The sequence below is a fragment of the Dermacentor andersoni genome, chromosome 5, assembly GCF_023375885.2.
Source record: "Dermacentor andersoni chromosome 5, qqDerAnde1_hic_scaffold, whole genome shotgun sequence".
Taxonomy (NCBI): Eukaryota; Metazoa; Arthropoda; class Arachnida; order Ixodida; family Ixodidae; genus Dermacentor; species Dermacentor andersoni.
The window spans coordinates 145,182,478-145,206,123 of record NC_092818.1 but is presented as its reverse complement, the minus strand read 5'-3'; the positions used below and the strand labels follow the sequence as shown (position 1 = coordinate 145,206,123).

Sequence of the window (23,646 nt, the reverse complement as noted above, 5' to 3'; positions counted from 1 at the left end):
TCATCTTTCAGCGGTATTGTTCAGGCTGGTTTCTTTGGCTTTAGACCATTGGTTGATCTCTGTGCTCGTTTCATCTTTCAGCGGTATTGTTCAGGCTGGTTTCTTTGGCTTTAGACCATTGGTTGATCTGTGTTCGTTTCATCTTTCAGCGGTATTGTTCAGGCTGGTTTCTTTGGCTTTAGACCATTGGTTGATCTCTGTGTTCGTTTCATCTTTCAGCGGTATTGTTCAGGCTGGTTTCTTTGGCTTTAGACCATTGGTTGATCTCTGTGTTCGTTTCATCTTTCAGCGGTATTGTTCAGGCTGGTTTCTTTGGCTTTAGACCATTGGTTGATCTCTGTGTTCGTTTCATCTTTCAGCGGTATTGTTCAGGCTGGTTTCTTTGGCTTTAGACCATTGGTTGATCTCTGTGCTCGTTTCATCTTTCAGCGGTATTGTTCAGGCTGGTTTCTTTGGCTTTAGACCATGGGTTGATCTCTGTGCTCGTTTCATCATTCAGCGGTATTGTTCAGGCGCCTTTCTCTTGCCAGAAACGGTCTTGACACATTCTCTGTTCTTCCACGTCGCTCATCACTGACTCGAAAAGATTAACATGCCACTACAAAAGGACACAACGTCAATGAATGGGAAAGGGGAGGGTGGTTATTCTCGCCAACAAACAATTCCTGATTTGCTCATGATGATAATGACGTCTATCTTTAAGACTGGTTGGTGGTAAAGGTCACCTGGCTCGCTGTTTCTAGTTTTTTGGTGCCATTGACTCATCACATCCTCTTCTAGAGCTACATGGTCCAACTTATGTATTGCCTGTCGTTTATCGGACAGTGCTACCCGCTGTCGTCGCTTGTTCACCTCTTACACCGCGCCGTAGTTTGATATTTGTGTCCGCAACTATCGCGTACTCTGCAAGATGGGTAAGAATACTGAAGCGCCACGGCGCCCTTCACGCGGCTGTTACGTCGTTGCCTGCCGACTGTAGTTCAGATTACGCACACTTGTGTAATTTCGTGATTAATGTGCACCGCGTGAGCCATTGTCAAACAGCTGCTTCGAAGGGGCTACATGCACTCCCCTTATGCCAAGTCGTGTGCAAACGTTTAGAGAAGCGACGAGCACGCTCAAAGAAATCTTGATTAGAAAATGTCCGTTTGTATTTTTTTCTGTTGAGGCGAATTAAGTTTACCAGTTTCCCCTTGTACTTTTTTTTTTTTGCTGTACGCAGTGTCTTTCCATTGCTCTTCGCATGCATCTGAATGCGTTTGCGTTAAATAGTGATAGAATTTGCACATGCTAGTAATGTTGTCTTAACCTCGATATAAGGACGCACTTGATTTATTATGAATTAGTTCCATTGTTCTCAAGCTGTAATAACGTTAAATCTGCGTTACTCGATAATCAAAAAAAATTAGCACTGTCCTTGGTAAATGGTTATGTATGCCGCATTGCTCTGCCTTTTTTTTCGCTGCTTTCATACGCTGTGATGAAAGTCGAGCAACCACGCATGCGCGGTTGTGCTCAGTCGAATAAATTTTTCTTAAGCTCCAACATACACACAGCGCAATGGAGCCTTACTGTAGTCTTTTTATTTTCCCATCTTCAGTTACTCGACAGTCCTGCAATTGCGCCACAATACTCCCAATCGCTTTACGATACGACCAGTGTGGTGATTTGGACTTCTTGATATGCATCCGCCGTGGTTGCTTAGTGGCTATGGTGTTGGGCTGCTAAGCACGAGGTTGCGCTATCGAATCCCGGCCATGGCGGCCGCATTTCTAACGGGGCGAAATGCGAAAACACCTGTTTACTTAATATAGGTGCACGTTAAAGCACCCCAGGTTGTCCAAATTACCGGAGTCTCCCACTGCGGCATGCATCATCAGATCATGGTTTTCGCACGTAAAACCTCATTTCTGTTAGTATGTGTCATTGGAGGCTTTTTTCTTTTTTGTCTAACGCAAATGGTACGTCGACGGAGAGAAAAAACCCACACAGCACTCAATAGTTCGCAATACGACAGCGATGCACGAAATAACTGCACATTGAGGTCATATTGGAGGATGTGACGTGGTATACATAAATCTTAGTCTAAAAATGTCTTTTAGTTCCTTCTGTGCGCTTCGCATCCAACTGGGAAAGTTCGAATGCTTGCGCGCTTTCTAGTTTACTGAAAACAAATGCCGGAATCGTATTTTTCTGATAAGTTTCAGCTTGAAGCTATTTGAACGTTAATGTATGCAAAGAAGTCTGTTACTGCGCCTTGACTTATGCTGTTATTTTCGGTTTATTGATGTAACAAAACTGTTAGCAGTTACATTTTATACGTCGAAGTATCGTGAAGCTGAGAAATTATCTGTGCTATGTAAATTACGGTATGTACTTGACATGTATTCCTGTACATATGCATAAATGTATATTAATGCACTGTATATATGCTGCTGTTTGCAGCATCTGGGATTAAGTCGTCAAGTAACATTCAATCGCTTTTAATCCCGTTTACTTAACAGTCATATTTTGCGCTTGTAATGAGTATGCATTGCATTAAACTGCACCTTGCCCAAATCATCTGTCAAAATAAAGCTTTTCCCTTGTTGCCTGTCTCACTAACTCCATGTAGTGAAAAAACTGTGCCATGCCAGCCAACCGTAATGGCACATCCGCTGTCTGCAACTGGTCGAGCGACACCGACTGAATGGGAGCATCACTGGGAACCATTCAGAGATATAGGAAGACTGGATTACTATGAACTCACTTCGTTCTCCACTTCTGCGTTGCGTTGCTAGCAAAGAAGGAATGCTGGCGTTTCAGGACGCTAACATTCGGAATTAAAAAAAGAAAGCTAATGTGGCGCAAGTGATACAAAGATCGAAATGTTTGTTATGCGTACATGTCTTTCATGGACGGCAAAAACTGTCACTACAGCAGTCCGAAGCAGCTAACCTGTCGCAGTAGCCGGGTGGCTCTGGTCTTCCGCTGCTCAGGTCAAGGGTTCGATAACGGCCACGTCGGTAGCATGCCGATAACGGCCGAAATGAAAAAATAAACGCTGGTGTACTCAATTTCAGATGCGCCCGAAAGAACCCCAGGTGTTCAAAGTTAACCCAGGGTCTCCTGCTACGGTGCGTCTGATAATCAGTGGTTCAGGCACGCAACTGAACGCCTAGAATTTCATTGTTTTTTTTTTCGGGGAGAAACTGTGCGGCAGGAGCAGGTGACGACGTGTGCAGAAAACTCTAAACATGTTGCGACGGGCGCTCACGAGTTGCAAGTCATGCGCGCGGCCGGAGCCCAACGCGAATACGAAGGCGGCCACGGAACCGCGATGGTTCCGTCGGGGGGGCTGTGATTTACAACTGCGGCGACAGGACTAACACCATTGCTGTCCAAAAACTGTGGAAGCATGTGCAAGCTTGTACAACTTTCCCGAGTTCGACAACAGTATACAGGCTGCGACTCCCCCCCCCCCCCCCCCCCCCCTTATTTTACGATGCACACTAGCGCCAATTGTGGTGATAACAGCGGTGCCACGGCTAGCGAGCCAGTGACGTAGTTCGGCATTAGCCCAATGCGAGAAGAAAAATGCCTGGGTGTATCAACGCATGCGCCGATTAGCTTAGCATCGTGGTCGTCGGTGGCATATATGGGCGTGTAGCGAGCATTCGGTCTCCATTTTGCATTTTCTGTCCACTTCGGCGTGCCTCGTGTCGGCTACCCTCTGCGTCGCGCCATACCTCGAGCTCCTGCTGCTCCTAATTACGTGCTAGCAGTGGTAGCGCTTGTCGAAGTTGCACGCTACGCATGTTCCCGCCTTAGACTCTGGAAGCACTGGCTTCATGCCCCCGGGCCTGCAAAATGTGAGGCACGCCCCGAGAGAGTCATTGCCCGAACCATCTGCAGTCTCAAGTTCGGCGATTCCTGGCCCCGCTTTCGATCTGCCGGAGTGTGACGGCCAGCCGGTGTTCCACTTCTTGTGGTGTATGCTACGTTGCTATGCGCCCACGACACTCTGATCGAGCCGGCTCGGCGTAAGTCGCAAGTTGTTCCTGCCAAGTACTGGTTTCGTTGTTTGTGCGCGTTCCTATACACGCCGTGTGTCAGCCAGTTGACGCGTCATCGTAGGTTCCTGTTTTCGTGGAAGCGGCCTCGGCGGGAGGGGTATGTGCTCTGCTGGATGTCAGTTGTTCGACCTCTGTGCTCTCAAGCATACAGGTTCTATATGAGAAATTACCACATAATCTGGTGGTCGTCTGTAGTGTGTACAACGTATGCATGAAAATGCTCATAAAAGCAAATGGTACGAAATACCATTCCCACAACTACAAGAATCTTTTTTACAAGAAGTATCTCGCGTATTCGCAGCAACTGTGGATGGGAATCGTCATATACCCTGCTGACAATGGCACAGCCCGCAGAGACCTGCTGAAATTAAGGCTTTCTGATGGCTGTGTGTAGGTTTTTTGACATACCCGGGTACTGCAGCAAGTCCTACTACTCATATCCAATAGGGTTAGAGCAGTATTCTTATCTAAAAGGAAATGCAGCTGGTAATTGGCGCAAAGTTTGTGGCCCGGGGGCAGCCAGATTGCGTTTCACGTATAGCCAATATAAATGCGTAACCTGCCAATATTCATTTATCACACTATGGCCTTGTTAATTTAGGCTCATAAAATTAAAGTGTAAATTATGATTGGGGTGTTCTAAGGGTGTTTTCTGAAAAAAGGCGTTTCATGGGTGTTTACGAGGCTGAAAAAACCGAAACACCCCTATTACACCCACAAGGGTGTGGAAATCTTAATAGCGATAGTATTTTCGCATTTACTCGGATTGGGGTGATATGATCTACGAGAGAACTCTTCCGCCAGGAGACGTACCATAATTTCAAGAACTTTGTGATGCCTTGTCTCGTATCATATAGAGAGGAAATGGAACGAATTATGTGTCATGAAACAGCCGACGCAATGTCACCGCTCTAATAACAGCCTCTCTAATATTACCGGTATGACTTTCTAATACGCAGCTCACACAGGTAATATCGGTCACATGTTTGTAAACAACAAGGAACGTCTTTAAGTAAACCAAGAACTGTATAACGTCTGTCAACGGGCCGTGGCTTTCCGCATGCAAAGTCGTCTTGCGCGTCTGACGTCATTTATCTGACGCCTACAGTGCACACGCGCCGAGCTCCTTTTGAGACGCCCACTGTATTACATCTAAGCAATTCAACTTCTCCCAACGTGTCGCCGCGCATGCGCAGACGACGCAGGCTGTTATAGCGTAGTAGAGGACTCCGGAAATTTCGACCACCTGGGGTTCTTTAACGTGCATCTGAATAAACGGGTGTTTCCGCATTTCGCCCCCATCGAGCCATATTGGTTATAGCAAGTTAAATGTTTGGAAAAGCCTATGCTTTCGGAATTTGGCGTGTTGTATGGTAAATATATATAAAAAATAAAAAAAGACAAGAAAACAAAGTGGCGATAAATAAATATGGGGTTTAACGTGCCAAAACCACTTTCTGATTATGAGGCACGCCGTAGTGGAGGACTCCGGAAATTTAGACCACCTGGGGATTTTTAACGTGCACCTAAATCTAAGTACACGGGTGTTTTCGCATTTCGCCCCCATCGAAATGTGGCCGCCGTGGCCGGGATTCGATCCCGCGACCTCGTGCTCAGCAGCCCAACACTATAGCCACTGAGCAACCACGGCGGGTAGTGGCGATAACAATTGAATGAATATAATCAAGTTTAGTTTATACACTGCGACACGAGAGCACCCTTTTACGCAATAAATAATTACCGTAAAGTAAAGGCTAGTTTCCTATAGTTCTCATCGGTTGAAGTGACACTTGCCTTTTCGGAATATTCACACAATGGAACCAGATTCTTTAGCATACTGCTTAGTACGTAATGTTCAGTAGCATACCGTAGTACCGGAGGGGAACGTCCTTTTTGACACTCGGCAAAACACTGAGGAAAATATTGTGGGTCCAAGTGCAAGTGTTCCTGTTCGTATTGATACAACGTGGTTTTTCTGTAAATTCACCCACGATCTTTCTCCCTGTTAACCTAAATACTACTGGTAACCTAAACCTACCAGCAAGGTTGCTTTACTTTCTTGTTCAGGCTTGAACTTTCTGGTGCTGGAGGTTTCCTTCGGGAAATTGCTCCAGCCCGTGCCGAAATTCGACATGGCCACGGAAAATTTCCGTGATCATATCCGAAATCGGGGAAATGGCACTTGCACAGGTCGGAATTTTACCGCAATTTAGTTCAAACGGAAGAAAAGGGGGTGGCTGAGGTATCAGCCGATTTGGCCACTGTCACAAAAATGTGCCGATAATTTCTTTTGCGGAAGTGCTTGTTTCATATTTACCTCAATATTCGAGTTTGTCTACTCCATAGAGCAGTGCTTGTGCCTGCGCACAATGGTAAAATCACGAATGTACTCCATAGAAGGGTACAACTCTCGACAATGACGTTTCACATGCGGCAGACACTTCGTGAAGAGGAGTCGCCATCCCTCTATTTGTTCTTGGAGTGAGCCATAGAGCAGAATTACTTACCTACGTCTAGAGAAGAAGCTGGGGGAAAGAAGTGGCAACCGCAACGACTCCACCATGTTGGTACCTGTCACTTTTGTGACGCTAAATGTAATAAAGATATGATGGAAAAAGAAGCATTTACACGTGGCACGCACTTATGGCACATGTGGCACGCACTCCGCACGCACTTATGTGCGTATTCACGTAAAGTTCATTCCGTATATTTTTGAGAAAGATCGTATGTCTCTTTATAAAATTTGAATGTAAAACTTGTGGTACATGAAAGTATGCATTTGTAAACGCCTTAACTAGATGGAGCCAGCCTGTTGAGGGAGGCTCAAGGTCTTCTGAATCAGATCTCGTCGCCTGCGCCTGCACGCCTGCACTCGTGGATAGATGGATGGATATGATAAGCGTCCCCTTCGGAACGAGGCGGTAGGTTGTGCCACCAAGCTCTTGCTATTATACTGCCTAAGGTCCTACCTAGGTTAAACAATAAAAACAAAAAAAAAAACAAAAAAACACTATGAACTCCCACAACCACATTTTCTGATACCCTATTGCGAACTGTGCTTTTGTACGTCTCCGTTTTTTGTCGTTTCCCTACTTTGCCTAATTACTTTCCCTAATCGCCTCTTACTAATCCATATCGTGGACATGTTTACTTTTCCACTGCTCTCGCTGAACCCAAGGGCTTGAAGGAGACCAGTGGTGCCTAAATTGACCGCTGGGTAGACGTCTTCACATTATAATAAAACATGCTCCATAGTTTCCCTAGCTTCACCGCAACAAGCAACATGGCAGCGCCCTTACTCTATCGACGAACCCCTTTTGCAATCAAAATCGCCATTTTGTCACCTCTGATTGGCTCTCTGCGCTCCTGCGGCGTCTCTGATTGGCTCAAAACGTTACCATTGCATAATTCTACAATATAGCACTCCCTGTCTTGCTTGCAAACTGCACACGAACGAAGACTGCTACGGTCACGAAACACAACTCCACTCGTTAGCTCGCCCAACAGCTCTTTTATTCCAATCTTTTTTTGACTCCTGGTGTGCCCCGCCAGTGCCGCCGCCATGAGCATATTCAAACGTCGTCGCTGTAGAAAGGAAAGAAGCCCCCTGGAACGGCGGCAGGGGTCGTCGTCGTTGTCGTGGTCGTGGTCGTGGGGCTCGAACAATTGAGCAGGTCCTCGCTCAGGTCGTTGAGCCGACGGCCCTTCAGGAACTCGGGCGTGGCGCACACCGGGAACCGCCAGTTGTCCGAGTAACTTAGGAGGAACTTGATACGGCAGTCGCAGTGAAGGGGGTTCCCTGCGGAACCGATTGGTGGAAAGACGCTTCAACGAGACAGTAAAGAGGAATCGTGATGAACTGTTACTCTTCTGCATACTAGAAGCGTCGCTTTTACAGAGAACGCGAAATGCACAGAAGTTAGCCAGAAAAGGCACAAAGACGTTAGACAAGTTTGGGGCTAGTTCCTGCGCTAATTTCTCGTGACGCCATGGTATTTGGACAGTCTCTGCTCTGGGCTAGCTAATAGGCAACCGATAGACAAGGATGAAATTGCATTCTAACCACAGGCTAAATTTAGTGACGTTTGAGAACCTTAACTCAAAAGGCTCGGACACGCGAGCACCGGTGCTGCTAATCGAATAGGAAATTGAAAAAGGGAAACATTTCCTCATTATTTTCTCCGCTGATATTCAGATTTCTTCCGCTAAATGGTGATGATAAAGCTTTATTAGTTTACATGGCTCGTCGGTGCACTAAAGGTAATATAAATGCCAATCGAGCCTTCAAAAAACTATTTAACCATAGCGAACTAATTGTTCTTTAATGACCATTTAAAGCTATACGCACACGAGCGAGGAAACCACAAGCGAGTTTAGGCATGCTATTGGCAGGGCCGCATTCTGGATCGGCCACGTTCGCGGATACTTTATCGCAGGATGTCATGTCCCTCATGTACGCCGCTTTATTGGAGCAACGGACGACCCGTCAACGTATTCGAGAACTATGCAACGCGAAAAGGAGGTCGATAGGTTGTTGGCGATTCTCTCCGCGATTATCATCTCCGTCGATTTAGCCAATCAATGCGTGTTGAAGATAGCATATTCCCAAAAGCGATCAGTCGGGAATGCGACGCTAGTTAATAAATTCAGAATTCTCCGAGCGTATAATTGGCCGAAATAGGTCAGTGGCGAAGAAAGCCACAATTTAAGCTAGAACTTAGCCATGGGAAGCCTCTATATCGCATTTTCCGTCGGGATCAAGTGGTGCTTGGACTATACATATATATAACCACGACTCTTTCTTCCTCTCCTTCCTTGCCTTTCCGCCTGCCAGACGCTTTCGACGACCTCTAATCCTTTTTCTAAAGAAAAAGTATGCCTTTCTGAATTCAGAAACAAAGTAAAGTTAAAAAAAAAACTTTAGCACCAGACAAGCGCTTTCAGGACGCCACGATGCAATGCGAAGCTGACAGGCAGAAAGGCACGGCTTCAGCGGTGGTGTAATTTCCGTTACGAACTTTGACTGGAAGTTGGTAGCAGACATTAGCCCAGGCAAAGTTTACGCGTTAGTGAAACGTTTGCGTGCGTACCGTAGAGTCCGACGTAGGTGCGTTCCCTTCTGAGCGGCTCGAGGCTCAGTTCGTCGAAGGTGGTGATGAGGTTCTCTTCGATGCTCAGGTGCCGCATGGCTGGTAGGTCGTCACTGAAGTCTCTTGGCAATGACGTCAGTCCGCAACCTCTGCAATTGATCGCGTAAAGCTATATGCACTCCTGTAAGGCGCGCCTCCTCGCCTAAGGTACTCGAGAGCTACAAGAATTCTTGCGCGGCAATCAAACCATAAATACGCATTCTGTGATCTCAAACATTTTCGCACACCTTGCAGAAAAGAGTGGCGGAGTGGCAACTCAGAAGCTGGAATGATTCCGGAGTGGTTCCAAATTTTGAAACACCCGGAATGGAATGGGAGTGGAATGACCACACCATTTGGGGCGTATTCTGAAATTCCGGAATTGAGTTCTAGTGGAATGGGCACATAGTCTTGGAGCATTGAAACCGGTGAATTCGCCAATTAGACTAAATTAAACTTGTCAATTTCTTATATTTCTAAATCTTTACTCAATATTGGCTCTTTCAGTATCTACTTGCTGATGACTACCTTTGCCATGGTAATTACACACATCACGATATTTTACACAATTTACGCTATTGAAGAGCCAGAAAAGTTTCTGCGTTACAAAGTTTACGTGGTGCGCAGAAGTTCCACATCAGAACCCCGGCTAGCTGTTCTTGTTCGTGTGTCCAAACAGTAACTTACACCCACTACGGGATACTCGCCAAGAAGCAGGTGATTTCACGTGTCTTTTTATTGGGATTACAACAAGAATAAAACTTGCATACCACAGTGTGGAGTAAAAAAGATAAATTCAGAAATTAGGAAAAAGAATCATGTTAGGAATGCTGAGAGAAAACAGTTTAGCACCAAGTAATGAAGTCATAAAGTAGAAATGATTGATAATTTTATAAATACAACAAGGTAATCTTTTGGTGTCACTAATAAAATTGTAAATTGCGGGAAAAGCATTTTGGGGTTGTCACAGGCGTAGTCGCCCCAAAAGAGGCAATGATTGGCATGGTTAGCGACAGCCCAAGTTGTCGAAATGATACTTCTAAGTGTTTTTCTTTTTGTATTAAAAATCAGTGGCACGAGATAGAAAAAAAAGTAATGCTCAATAGATTCGGGTACATTGCAAACGTAATATAAAGCCGACACAGTCAGACGAGACGTTCGCAGGTAAGATTTCAAAGGCGGAATGCGGCATGTCAAATTTGTAAAGGAAACTTCAAATTGTCTTGAAGGACACCAATCATTATAGCACGGAAACAAAAATGACGGAAGTTACGAGACGATGTCAGAGCGAAATTTGCGGAATTTCGCGATATGGAGAAATTCCAGTACCGAGCCATGGTTGCACAAGGTGGTGTCGGCAATACATGCTCGTGCGAGTGAATCAGCCATTTCGTTCAAGTACAACCCATGGTGTCTTCGTACCCAAAACAAGTGAACTTGCCGTAAGTACGGGGGAACCATTGAACAAAATGTTGGCCGAATGCTTGAATTGGAAAATGCAGCAAGTGTTGTGCATACAGACAGCGAGTCGGTCACAATAACAGCCAATGAGGCATTTTGGGGAAGTTATCGTAAACTACAATCACTAATAGTTCTGCCTGAAATATCAGTGTGAAGTCGGGAAGGCGAAGAGAGTAAGACCATTGAAGAGTTTCACAGAAGATCTCCATTCCTGTCTTCTCATCGCACAGAGAAGCGTCAGGATAGCTATCTTGCTCTAAGTACTTACCTGGCTTAGGTGGCCTGGTAATATATCATTTAAATGTCTGTTAGGCAGTAGTTTATGATACGTAAATATATCCTTGAACTCAATTTTAAGGTCTTTCATCAAGGCATCACTCGAATTTTGGGCTTGACCTATGCGCACATTCAAGTGTTCTAACTGTGCTAGCACAAATATTATCTGAGGGCTGTGTTCTCGCGATCACAATACATAAAAAAACTCGGTTGGTTCAGTGATAAATACATATCGTGGATGTGTCCTTGAAAAAAGTGTATTTCTAAGGACGTCTGAATCGTAAGCATGCGGCATCTACAATCTGTGATGGGTGTATGAACTTCCTGATATAACAGATTGTCGGCAACGAATATAGCTAGCCCAGCGCATAGGCGTAGAGCTTCTCCTTCTAAAAGCACAAGATGTTTAATTTTATAACCAGGACAATGGGAAAATAACACGCAGCCAAATTCCAATGTGGGCAGAATATGCATCCTATATATCATCAGTAAAGTATCCCTGCGTAGTCCCGAGCGACGGTGACTGAGCCGGTGGAGCCTACCTACGGCACGTTCTTCCTTAGTTGTAATATGTGCAATGTTACTACGCCAGGCGACCTTGCCATGGCGTATAACACCAAGATACTAGACCGCGTCAACTTAGGGAATGTTTTCCTGGTGATATTGGAGAGATATATGCACCTGCGCAGTTAACGAAAACACCAGCACTGTTACTAACATTCAACATCATGCATAACTCATGTAGTCATGTCTCAAGCTTTCCTAAGCAAGTCTGTAACGACGGGTGTAATGATTGGATACTAGTTACGGAAGTACAAAGTGCGATATCCGTCCTCATAAACATAAACATGTACAGCTGCGCCGGTATGATGCTTCTTCCTTGAGATGACGCTACCACTTTCCTAGTCAGGATCACTCGCTGATGGATAGTTCACACAGTTCTTTTAAAGATGGCTATTTATAGCTTTCAACAATGATTCCATTTAGCTTGACCTATGGCACAAAGTCGGATGCCAAAAACAGCGTCGCAAATAGTTGCACCCTGCGTGAATCCACGACGATGAGGAAAGCATGCCTTGTTCTTTTGCACATTGTCGAGCGAGAGCGCGCGATAAGAGAGGCTTGTTGAAAAAAAAATTATGCCCATTAATATGCCACCAAATGTCCTGTATAACATATAGGCGCGTTTCACATTTATGTTAATCATTCAAGAAGAAATAATAATACGCACACGAAAAAATAGTACGTATTATTTGTAACGCTGTAAATACTTCAACAATGTTTTTTTTTTTTTACTATGCACACTAATGCGCAAGTAGTAAACCATTATGGAGAAAGCGTTTCATTTGCAGGAATTGGAGGAATGGAATGGATGAGCACAGCCACCCCAGGAGGGAGGGTGGTCCAATCTTACCATTCCGAGGAGTTAAAAGGAGTGCAATTACGAGTATCTCCGCTCTCCGGAATGGAGTGGAAATGAAATCGAGTGCCCTACTCCGAAACTCAGTTGCGGAGTATCCATCGCAAACGGCTCGCAAAAGAATGTCATTTGGCCATTCATCGAATAGCGAGGAATACTCGACACGTATCGGGGACCACGCCGTTGGCTGCTCGGTATCGGCGCCGGAGCTCTGTCGACAAAGCTATGGCCTCTGTAGTGCCGGCTTGCCTGTTTTGACTTACAGTATATGTTGCGAAACACGTGGCGACGCTCAGAAGGATGAGAAGTTTCCTAACGGTGAAATAGAATTGAGTGAGGGAGTGCCAAACAACAAGTATAAATAGGACCGACTACAGCGATGTTTTCCAAAGGATAACAACGATTATGGATGGTATCGGACCGCTTTTGGCCTATATAAATAAACACAGAGTCAGAAGGGACCCGCGGAACTGTGGAGCTCCGAGTGTGAAGATGTCTGAGTTTTCAACGCTTTTCTTGTAAAAGCAAAGCTATATCATGATTGGGATCATAGCGCCTAATCTATAACTGTATCAAACCAACTAGCCCAAAAGTCTGCATTGGTATATCACTTATATCCCATGATACTTGATTAAACTATGTTGCTAATAGCGTAAAATTTACGAGAACAAATAATCTTTGCCGGGACAGTGATGTCGTTTCGGCAGCACTTCTTGCTCATCTTACTTCACCTATTCGCGCAAATGTAGCGTGAGTGCGCTGTCACAGCCTCGATATGCTTCCACTATACGCAGGCACCTCGATGGACAATGCTGTCACTGCATCAATGCATTTAACTTTATGGGTGTCCCTTGCACTTCCTTTCACGTGCAACAACCGTCATACAAAGAGCACGGCGTGCGCATGCCTGAAGAAAAGTTGGACCACGAATAAGCGCGACAATATAGTAGTATTCTTTGGTTCGCCATTGATAACCCCTATAACAATCACCAGGCGCAGGCAAACGCTGCTCGGCTTTACACGGTCGTGAGAGTGCCGGCTTGAATTGCGCGGAGATAAAACAAAGCCCCTTCCAAAGACAAAACGCGGAACAACATCCCATCGTGCGAGATGCGCCAATTCCTTTGTATATATTGCACTCCCTGGTTGCTCTTATTACAGTGCTTTGTCTAGGCCGCTGCTATTGTATAGTTTCGGGCTTTCTGAATACGACTGCCGCGGTTATCAAATTGCAAACGCTGAGGGCTGCATGTTCTACGGAAATGGCTGTGGTCTGCTGTGAAACCGTTAGTAGCTGTTCAGCGAGCGCGTAGGAGCGTAGTGCCGTCAAATGAAAGGCCGCTTCTGCTTCGACTTATATCGAGCGTTAAGCGCAGTAGTTTATGCGGTAGGTTAAGGAGCCGGTTGCTCGTCAAAACAACGCTTACGTTATGGCAAACATCGTTGGCCGATATGGTAATACTAAGGCAGTCCTTCTTGAGAGGCACCCTAATCTTAAGAGCAGTCCGCGGCTCGAACACGTTCAATTGCAAAAGTTGGAAATTTTCAAATGCGTGTACCAGGCGCATTTGGCAGATTGAACGGGACTGCATATGTGAAGATTGCTTAATATGAGGGAACAAGCATTGTCCTGCTGTGAAAGGCAGTCTTCTTTAACGTGTATATGCGGCGGTAAAGCAAGACCTGACCACAATTAAGTTCTCACGATGGCCACGATCACCGAGTGAAACATGCTCGAAACGATCCTCGGCATTTGCAAACAAGTATTTGTCAGTAAATTGGACATGCTGCAACCGAGCTTGGGTGCAATAAATCAGCTTGTAAACCACGACCTTAAGGAAATAAGAATATATTTTGTATTTTCAGCCGAAATAAACTCCTGCGGATGACACAATGAGCACGGCTTAATGCTGAAAACATGCGGTATGCATTAGCGGTCGTATTTGGTCGATTGGGACGGCTTTTATTTTTTTTTCCGAGTGGGAAAATGTCTGTTGGTTTTGATGATCTGTTGCGATACCACAAACTCCGCTAGAGAGAGAGAGTAAACTTTATAGAAAAGACCACATGAGTTTAGTTAGCTATGCAGTGAGTGGTCCCCTCAGTTTAGGAGTCCAGCGGCCTTGGCTTCCCTTCTCGCTCGGCTGACCAGGTTGAGCTGGTCCGTCGAGTCTGAGCTGGACAGCGCTGCCTCTCATTCCTGTGTGGTGGGGTTTGTTATGGGTGTGAGCTGTGGTGTGCTTGCGCAAGCCCATACCATGTGGTAAAGCGTTGCGCATTGATCGCAGTTTGGGTATTTATAGGAATACAGTGTATGGTGCAGGGCGTGGTAGAGTCTCAAGTGAGGATATGTGTTTGTTTGGTGTTTTCGTCACGGCTTCCTCTCGCGTCAGATCCTTATGAGGCGGCGGTAGTGTTCTTCGTGAAAGGCGATAGTGTTGTAGGATGTGCGTGTAGGTATGGGCTCGGGATGGAAGTGCTCGGCGTGACCCTCTCGCGGCTCCCGGTGTGCATGCGCTCGGACGTAGGCATGTGCCTGCTGGTTGCCACTAGACTCCGCTGGACGATTCGAAGCGTCCTGGTCAAGCCTCATAAACTCCATATGATGTTCTAACCCGCGGAGAAAAAGGAAACGTTTGAGAAATAGCGGGCGCATTCAGTTCAGTGCACCTGCAGGAAATGAACAGTGCATGAATAGAACCAGCTGAACCAAGATTCTGACTGCACCCCTTTGTACTCCGCGTGAGTACTCTTCTGCAAAAAGCAGATAGCGCGCGTTAACTTCAGCTTCGCTGTCCAAGACTCCCTATAAGAACGCTTCATCAAAGAGAATTCTGAGAGTGCGCCTCTTCTATACATTATGAAGAGCGATCGCCACGCGCAAAGGTCCGGCAGTAATCGTTGCCCCTCATCGTCTATCTGTCGCTTGCCTGGCAGCTAAAAAAGTTTTAGGTACCCCTCACGAAATAAATTAGCAAAGGGTTTGATTAGGCGACTCGTTTGGACTTGAGAAAAAAAGATGTACCTTGTTTAGTTCACCGAGGAGAGCGGGGAAACCGCCTCGCATATCGTATGAAAATAGGTAGAAAACGAGTATTCAGTTTTATCTTCAAACCTCATAGTTAACCTGGACACTTCTAACTTCCACTATACGCATCACCTATAACATGGCCATCATAGATCTCTCTCTATAATATTGATTCCAGCTTTGGTTTACGCAGAGTAGCGGGGAAACTGGGGGACCGTTTAGTATAACGCCTCTCAGCGGGTAAAAGATGAGGGTTCGGCAATTGTCATTTAGGTCCATAATTAACCCACACACACAAAAGCCACAAAGCGCTGCTGCGATTTCTGAAGGCTATCATGGAGCGATCGTCTGTGATACAAAGTACTTTCACTACGTTAGAACATCAACACTGGGCTTTCGTCCTTCCTTCTTTTAATCTTTTCCTCCCAGTTTTCCTTCCCCCAGTGCCGGGTAGCCAGCCTGGCTCTCTCTCTCTTTCGCTCTCTCTCTCTCTCTCTCTCTCTCTCTCACACACACACACACACACACACACACACACACACACACACACACACACACACACACACACACACACACATAAAATCAAACTTTACCTGGACATCACCCCTAACTTGCCCCCTGTTCCTTCCCAATATACACTCTAAGAAGAAAAGGAGGAAATGGGGAATTTCGGTGACTCCTTTACGGGAGGAACTGATCTGCCACAACCATTCCTCCCTTTACGGGGTAAGTGCGAGGGGATGAACTGTTACTCTCCATCGGTTACTCCTTTGAGGACTGACAGTTGCCCTTTTCCGATGCTCTTCAAGGGAGTAACGGTCATTCTTTCCGATGCTCCGCAAAGGTGTAATTAATGAACTTAGGCATTTATACCCTTTCAAAAAGTTACTGGGCTGGAAAAAAAAGATGCCCGAAATCAGGATTCGAACTCACGTCCTCACAAGTCAGGTACTCTAACCACTTCACCACGGCAGGTCGGTTGGCAGGATAGGATATTGAGACTAGTTTAAGCTTTGGAACGCAGGCGCGGCAATGTAAAAGCGACTCGGCATCCTGTGAGGGGAGACTCTAACATTGAGTGTACTTGCAACCATAAGTGACTTCAAAAAGAAATCTGCCCGATTATTCTGAGGGTGATTTAAACCGAGGCACTATGCAATGTATACGTGTTGTGAGCTCAAACGGGGCACCCAAGACGACAGAGAAGATTAATTTCTCTGTCGCCTAGCGTGTCCCTTTTGAGCTAAACGTCGCTTCAGTTAAGTTTGTAATCTCCTTAGAACGGAAGGAACAGTAGTATTGACCAAGAAAATCTAGCAGCCTATCAATGACTTGCGCGTTTAATGTGTATCGCTCAGGTATGGCGTGCGCACAAGGGCATAGCTCTTCACATTCCAGCTTCTAAATTTCACGCAATTTTCTCACGAAGAGCACAAATGCTGCTTTGCATGCAGTTAAATAGACAGTGCACGAACTTCGAGTAATTCACGACTTACAGACAATACCGTTTTAGCCGCATCACTCCGCGACACGGACGAAAAGAGCGGAGTGCATGGCGAGTAACTGTAGGCGTTCGTCCTCCCGTTGCTCTCTTTCCGACCAGGGATTAAACACTTACTCTCCGAAATTTGTACATGGCACGCACATTCATGCAGTTAGTTCCTTGAGGGAAGAAAGCGCCCCTTTTAGGACTAACTGCCCAGTTACTCCTGTTTTCCTCGGGATTTTTCTTGGAGTGTAGGCACGGTTAAGCATCTAATTTTTCCAGAACACCTCGAACAATTATATAACCGTTTCAATCGCTTCTATAGCCGCACTATAACAGCTTCACTTTAAAAGGCTACCGGAACAGAAACAGCGGCCGCAAGGGCTTTTCATCAAGTGCACTGCTTGGAACAACTTCGCGAGTGGGTGGGAGAAAGCAAGGGTGGCAGGTCTTACTGCAAGTGCAGACGCCACAGCTTGGGTGCCGGCCTGGGCATCATGGAGCGCTGGAAGTGCTTGAGGTCGCTCTCTTGGATCCACACCTCTTCCAGGTTGCTCAGTCCCGACAGCCAGTTGTCGTCGATTCGCGCGATGCTCGAACGGAAGATGAGCACGCGCCTCAGGCTCTGCGGCAGGTTGTTGAAGTCGCGTGTCAGGTCCAGGCCGGCCATCATGTAGAATGCCACCTCCTTGAGCCGGTTCAGGTTCTTGAGCAGCTGCCACGACTCCGGCAGCGTGCTGTTGTGCATGAATCCTATGCGCGAAACGGTCTCCTCGAGACCGTCGAACGGATTGGCTCCCGGCTTGGAGAATGTCTTGGCCTTGCAGTTGTTCAGATCCAGGGACAGCGCCGGCACCGAGGTGAACGCCGAGCCCGGGATGTAGTCGACGACGCACTCCTTGAGAACGAACCGAAGCCGCGGGTAAGTAAGGTCGCGGGGTATGTGCTCTTGGAAGTGCGATGCGCTCGTGAAACCCGAGCACGTGTATTCTCGTTCGTCGTAGTAGTGATTGCTCGTGTCGAGGCACGAAGGCGTCGCCACGGCGACCGCGGCAAGAGCCGCCAGCATCACGGCGACGCCCAAGCAGTGTCTTTCGCTTGTCCGACTCATCTCTGCCGAGTTGCCCGTCTGGCTTGCCGGTCCCGCTTGTGCTGTGCCTTTGTTACGCCGTTGTCGTCTGCGCGGCGGGGCTTCCTGTGGCAAGAACTGAGCCTCTCGAGAGCGGCGCAGGCTTTCTTATAAGATTGCGATGAGCTTGGAGATAGCGGCTCGTCGCGTCTTCCTGGGTGCTTGACCGCGCGGGATTTGGATAACGTTGGGTGCGCGTTATGTTGGGCACTGCGATGTGAGAACGGGCGAGCGCGTGATGGTCTTCAGCTGACAGGATGCTGCTTCGTGTCTCGAGATTCGAAAAAAGAAAAACGAGTAAAATAAGAACATTGCCAGGCCTGGGGGCGAAGGCGGTCATTTGCATGTGTAAACACTGCCATTAGATTCGACGGTTTTCGCGGAATGAAAATGTAGTCACCGAAGCATTGATCCTGTTGGTTGGATGCTACGTATCTTTTACATACACACTGCGTATACGTTGCATTTGCAAGTTGGGAATACGAAATTTGCTGACGTGGTGTGCGAATTTGACTATTTCTGTTCGTCAATGATGAATCAGATTTAAGTTCAATGGTATGGTAATTTAATACGTGAAGTCGGTACAATCAGTCTTGTATTGGCAAATTAAATCAGTGTAGTCAGAAACGAGAACTTTAAGACATCTGCGATACACACAGCTAAACGCCCAACTACAGTCATGCATGAGCTACAAATGGGGAAAAAACATACTTATGAGCTGATTATAACGAGGATGTTAAAAAACGCAGGAGCGTTAGCCTCGTGTCTTCCTACGTCTTTGGCTAAATCATCCTTTATTGGAAAGAAAGAAAGAAAAAGTTAAGGCACAGAAGGAGGAGCGTTGTTCTGTACTCATTTGTTTCTTCCGGTGATGTCGTGTGTGGGAAGTGCATGTGCAAAAAAGAAGATAGAAAAGTAAACTAGGCGTTCTGAACAAAATACCGTTGCGCGTCCATTGTTGCCAAATGCGCCAACAGGTTGAATGGAATGCACTCTGTTGCATTTCTTTTTTTCTGTCGCATCTCCGTCTGTTTTGCTGTTGCCGAGGTATCGCGGTTACCGGGAATGGTTCAGTCAGTGGGGTTGTGAACAAGGGTCAAGCTCAAGGCCGACAACTGTCCACGTTCACCGTGGTCATTCGACCCCTTTGAAACTGAAGCACGAGCCTCTATCCGGTCGTCAGCCGCGAGCGTCTTCACAGTGTTGATGCTAAAACTACATGACCCCGCCACGTGTAGCCCATGGAAAGGTCACGCGGTGTTGCGATGCGTTGTGAAACATTTTTTTTTTCTCGTTTACTTAATGATACGATATACGCATTTTTTTTCTTTCCCACTCTCCTCTGGCAGCGTGCGTCACACTTCAAGAAGTTAGAAAAAGAGAGAGAAAAGAAAGAGAAAAAGAGAACAGAAAACCACCTGCAAGTCGGCAGGCGCGTGACATTTCACACGTCTGTGAAGTCACTGGCGGAAACTCTTTGAACGTCTACACTTTACGCTCTGCGTATACTGACGCGGTGGTAGTGGTGGGGCCCTACTTTTTGCTGCCCAATCGATTCGAATGCAGTTTTTCCAGCCAGCCGCCTTTGATAAAGCGAGGTGAAGCTCATGCAACGGAACCGGTTGCTCAATGCAAGCAATAATTAAAGTGACGGTGCCCGGAGCCGTCCAATAAACACTGAGTGAAGTTACAAGGCAAGTGAACTATGGGTGGAATGATTAATGAGTCGCCACTTGTATATAGCTGTATACAGTTCTCTCCTACCGCCCCTATCCTTTCGGTAATTCTTTCTTCCTGCACGTCCTTCATTCAAATATCCCCTTCCCCTCTACTGGACGGCGTTCAGGTGTCAGCAGCCTCACAGTTACAGTGCAGTCAGCAGCAATTTTCTTTCCTCTTCTTTCCACTAATAAGTAAAAACTAGTTTCGACTACTATGCATTTATTGTACAATTCTCGAAGCGAGTATGTGATCTTATTGTGCCTAAAGTCGACACTCTTCCCGTTTTCTCTCCTCCTTCGCTGAAGTCGAGGACGGCACGGAAGAAGCGGCGCGAGGATACCACGCTTGCCAGATAGAGAACGATCTTCTCATTGAAAGGCGAAAATATAGGACATACGGCCAGTGCCGAACTTACAGCGGACTAACAGCAAGTGAGGATACAAATTCTTTAAATTTGTGAGCCATGTGATATTCCTTGAGTTCCGTGACCTGTAAACGGAACTATGTGACGCTGTTCTCGTACGTTCGCTTGACGACGGCGTGTTTCTCTCACGTCTCTTCGTCGCATCTCTCTATTCTTCTGTCACCTTCTATTGAATGTCCTTGCCCTTACTTCTTTTTATTTTTATTTTCAGTTGTCTCACAATTACGCAAAATGGAGTCTATTTCAATCGCTAGCCAGCGGAAATGGCTTCCGCATAAGCCCGACAAAAGTAAGAGTCCGTTTCCATTCCGCGTTGGGATGAACGGGGCTAATCAGTGTACACTGTCGTCCACCTCAAAGGGAAACACCTCACTTGTATTCTAGTCATTGTAACTTCAGCTTTTATTCTACTTTACGCGGCAAACGTGCCTTATAAGTGCAACCAGCGCTGAAACTTCGCGTGCCAACAGCAGCGCCGTAACGCAGCATATATAGCGAACGGAGGAAGCACTTTTTTCAGCAGCACATGCTGCAGATTTTGCGCCATCAACTTCACCGCCCGTCTTGAGGACACTGCATGTGTGCAGATTTTGGCCTGACTGCGAACCAGCGTGTGCGCATGCATTCATATCTGTCTCACGCTATGAATTGCACCTCAAAACAAACAAACAAACAAACAAACAAACAAACAAACAAACAAACAAACAAACAAACAAGATACGCTAATTGAAATAACCGAATGCTCCGCTCTTTTCATTAGCTGTTTCTTCCTTCATTCTTTCCCCCGTCGGGCTAGCCCATGGTGGTTAGCGTTGCCCTGCTGATCTCGAGGTCACGCGTTTGATCCCGGCCGCGGATCGAAGCCGCAATTTCAATGAGAGCGAGAACGCTCGTGTGCTTACATTCAGGTGACGTTAAGGAATCCAAGGTGGTCAAAATCAGCTTTGGAGTCACTCACTGACGGCATGCATCGCAATCAGATCGTGGTTTTGGCACGCAAAGCCCCGTAATTTAAGTAATTTTATTTATTTTGCTTCAGAGTGTAATGAATATCTTGTGTCACAGTATGTGGACGACCCCGTCATTGTCTCTTGCGCAGCATAGCAGGGACCGTCGTGGCGACCGATGAACCTGGCGGAAACCACATGCGCATATCGCCCCTATCGCGAGCGACGTCGCCGTTGAGTGTCTGCCGCAAGATGCGAGCGCGGCTGCCTCCTTCTACTTGTCGGAGGATGTGGAAGAAGATTGCGTGTCTGCCCCCTCGCGAAAGCGCATTCACCTCTCTTGTCGCTGCATCTTGGAGAGGGAACAGAAAAGAACAGAAGCTCGCCTCCTGTTTCCCCCCCCCCCCCCCCCCCCCCCCCGGCTGCCTGTGCGATTTTAGTATCTCTTTCTGTAAACGCCGGTGACCCGCAGCGGTGTTTCAGTGGCTGCGACGCTGTTGAACACGATCGAGGTCGCGAGGATTGCCGCCAATGGGGGTGGGCGCCCGTGTATTTAAAGGTGCATGTTAAAGAATCCCGGGTGATCGCAATTTATCTGGAGCCCTCCGCTACGATGTCGTTTATAACAAACTCTGCAAATTCCGGACCTTCATCCCCGCAGCATATTTTGCTGGTCATGGGTAGCGACAAAAAAAATTACGATGAAATTGTTTAACGTTCCAACATACTTTTGTGGACAATTTCTGACTTCGTTTGCTAGTTTTCCCACTAATGTGCTATGATACTTCTTATTTTAACCCTGTAATATATCGCAGTCAGGGGCGTAGCCAGGGGGGGGGGGGGGGAGGGGGCTTATGGGGCTTCAGCCCCTTTCTAAATCTTTTCGTGCTGTCCAAGCATCGTCGAACAAAGCAACCCCAGACGCCGAAAATCATTCTGGATTTTGTCTAGAATGTCTTTTTCACGCTCGAAAAGACATTTCACCGCGAACATTGCGAACTCGGGCTGGATTTCGCGGCAACGCCCATACATCGGGAGTCACATAACGCAAGCAGCTCCATCCGAGCACAAAATTTCAAGAGCGTTTTGATGGCGAGCGGGCTCGCCGCGGAATCACGCGGAGGCCGCGGAATCTCCGTAGCACATGGATGTCAATTTCGAAACTTTTCTCATAAACTTTTGATGTGAAAGGTGCATTGACTTTTCTAAAGTCTTAGATCGGAACATACAACGAGACAAGCCAAATCAACACACTATCAGACAAGTTGACAAAGCACGCAGCGAGGTCCGATGAGACGAAGCGTTGTGGTGGTTCATTTGTGCCGTCATCTCGCCTAAAAAAATATCAACATTTTTTGTCCACCTACGCCAAAACATCCATGTCAAGACACTAAAGCCAGCCAAAGCAACTACGTTCTTAATTATTTTTCCTACTTTGACTTTTATTCGCGAGGACACATTGAGCCTCTTCAATTTTCTTGTTCTCGCTACCAGCGGGCTGCCAGAGCCAGCCAGAGCGCATACCTTTTTCTCGTGTTGACCACTGTGTCGTGTTGACCACTGGGCGGCGCACTTCGGTGCGCGTTTGGTTTCTCTAGCCGAGTGGATTTTTGCCTGGCAAAGTTTTGAACGCCTTCTGGCTAGCAGACGAGAAAAAGAAAAAATGGTAGCTCACCGCCATCAGTGTGAGGACTCGACAGATTGCACCGCGTTCGCTTGAGCGAAACCTCTCCAGAAAGTCTTGTCTCGCCGATGTAGGATACTGAGCACTATGCGTGTGGTTCTCGGTGTACCAAGCGTCTCACGTTTTCTTCAATATTCATTCGGTAGCCACATTAGGTGCCCAAAGTAGGCATTGGATTTTGGCCAACTTACTCTCCTTTGCGTCTTTTTTTTTCATTTCGGAGCCCCACAAGAGGGAAAAATACATTGTTGCGGCGCAGCGAATTGTCGCATGGTGAAAGTTCGATTTTGTTACTTCTTTTGCGCAAAGTAATCGGCTACGAGACGCTTAATTGGCCGGATACTTTTATTATATTATTGCAATAGCAATTATATGGCCACTCCAGGCGCATTCCTGCTGTCGCCGTCGCCCTCATGTTTCGTATGAAATCCAAGGGCGACAACTGCTGTATGTGCGAGTGAAAGCGTAGGGGGAGGGGAAGGGAACGGGTGAGCCGACGATCGTGGCTCAGTCTTGTGTGCGCAAAGGAGAAAAGAGGGGAGCAAGCGCGTCGCCTTCCGTCGCGCGCGATACATCGGGGGGTGTCGATGGAATGGGGGCGGGATCTAGGATTCTGTGAATCTGTTTATTTGACTCAACATGTTTATTTGCCTTATACACATTATATACAATGACTTTTTCTTAGACACGTAGATTTATTGGAGACTTATACGTATATTTAAATATCTTGTTGCGAGATTTTGTGTATACGTGCAGTGAACTTTCATTCCAGTGACACTTTTTGCCCTTTATCAAGCAATTGTACATTCCATTGTATCTTCGCATTTCTAATGAACGAGGGCGAGTCAAGTGAAAGTGAGCCTATGCATCCCGCGCAATAATGGT

General features: G+C 46.7%; 1 protein-coding gene across 1 annotated transcript; it reads right to left on the bottom strand.

Annotated features, from left to right (window-relative positions):
* Positions 1-7,546: 7,546 nt before the first annotated feature.
* LOC126531350 (uncharacterized) lies at positions 7,547-18,079 on the bottom strand. Its single transcript, XM_050178851.3, has 3 exons — positions 17,311-18,079; positions 9,146-9,294; positions 7,547-7,854 (listed from the first exon to the last, which is right to left on the bottom strand). The coding sequence occupies exons 1-3, from the start codon at positions 17,964-17,966 to the stop codon at positions 7,628-7,630; spliced, it is 1,032 nt and encodes a 343-aa protein (XP_050034808.1). The 5' UTR covers positions 17,967-18,079; the 3' UTR covers positions 7,547-7,627.
* Positions 18,080-23,646: the final 5,567 nt, after the last annotated feature.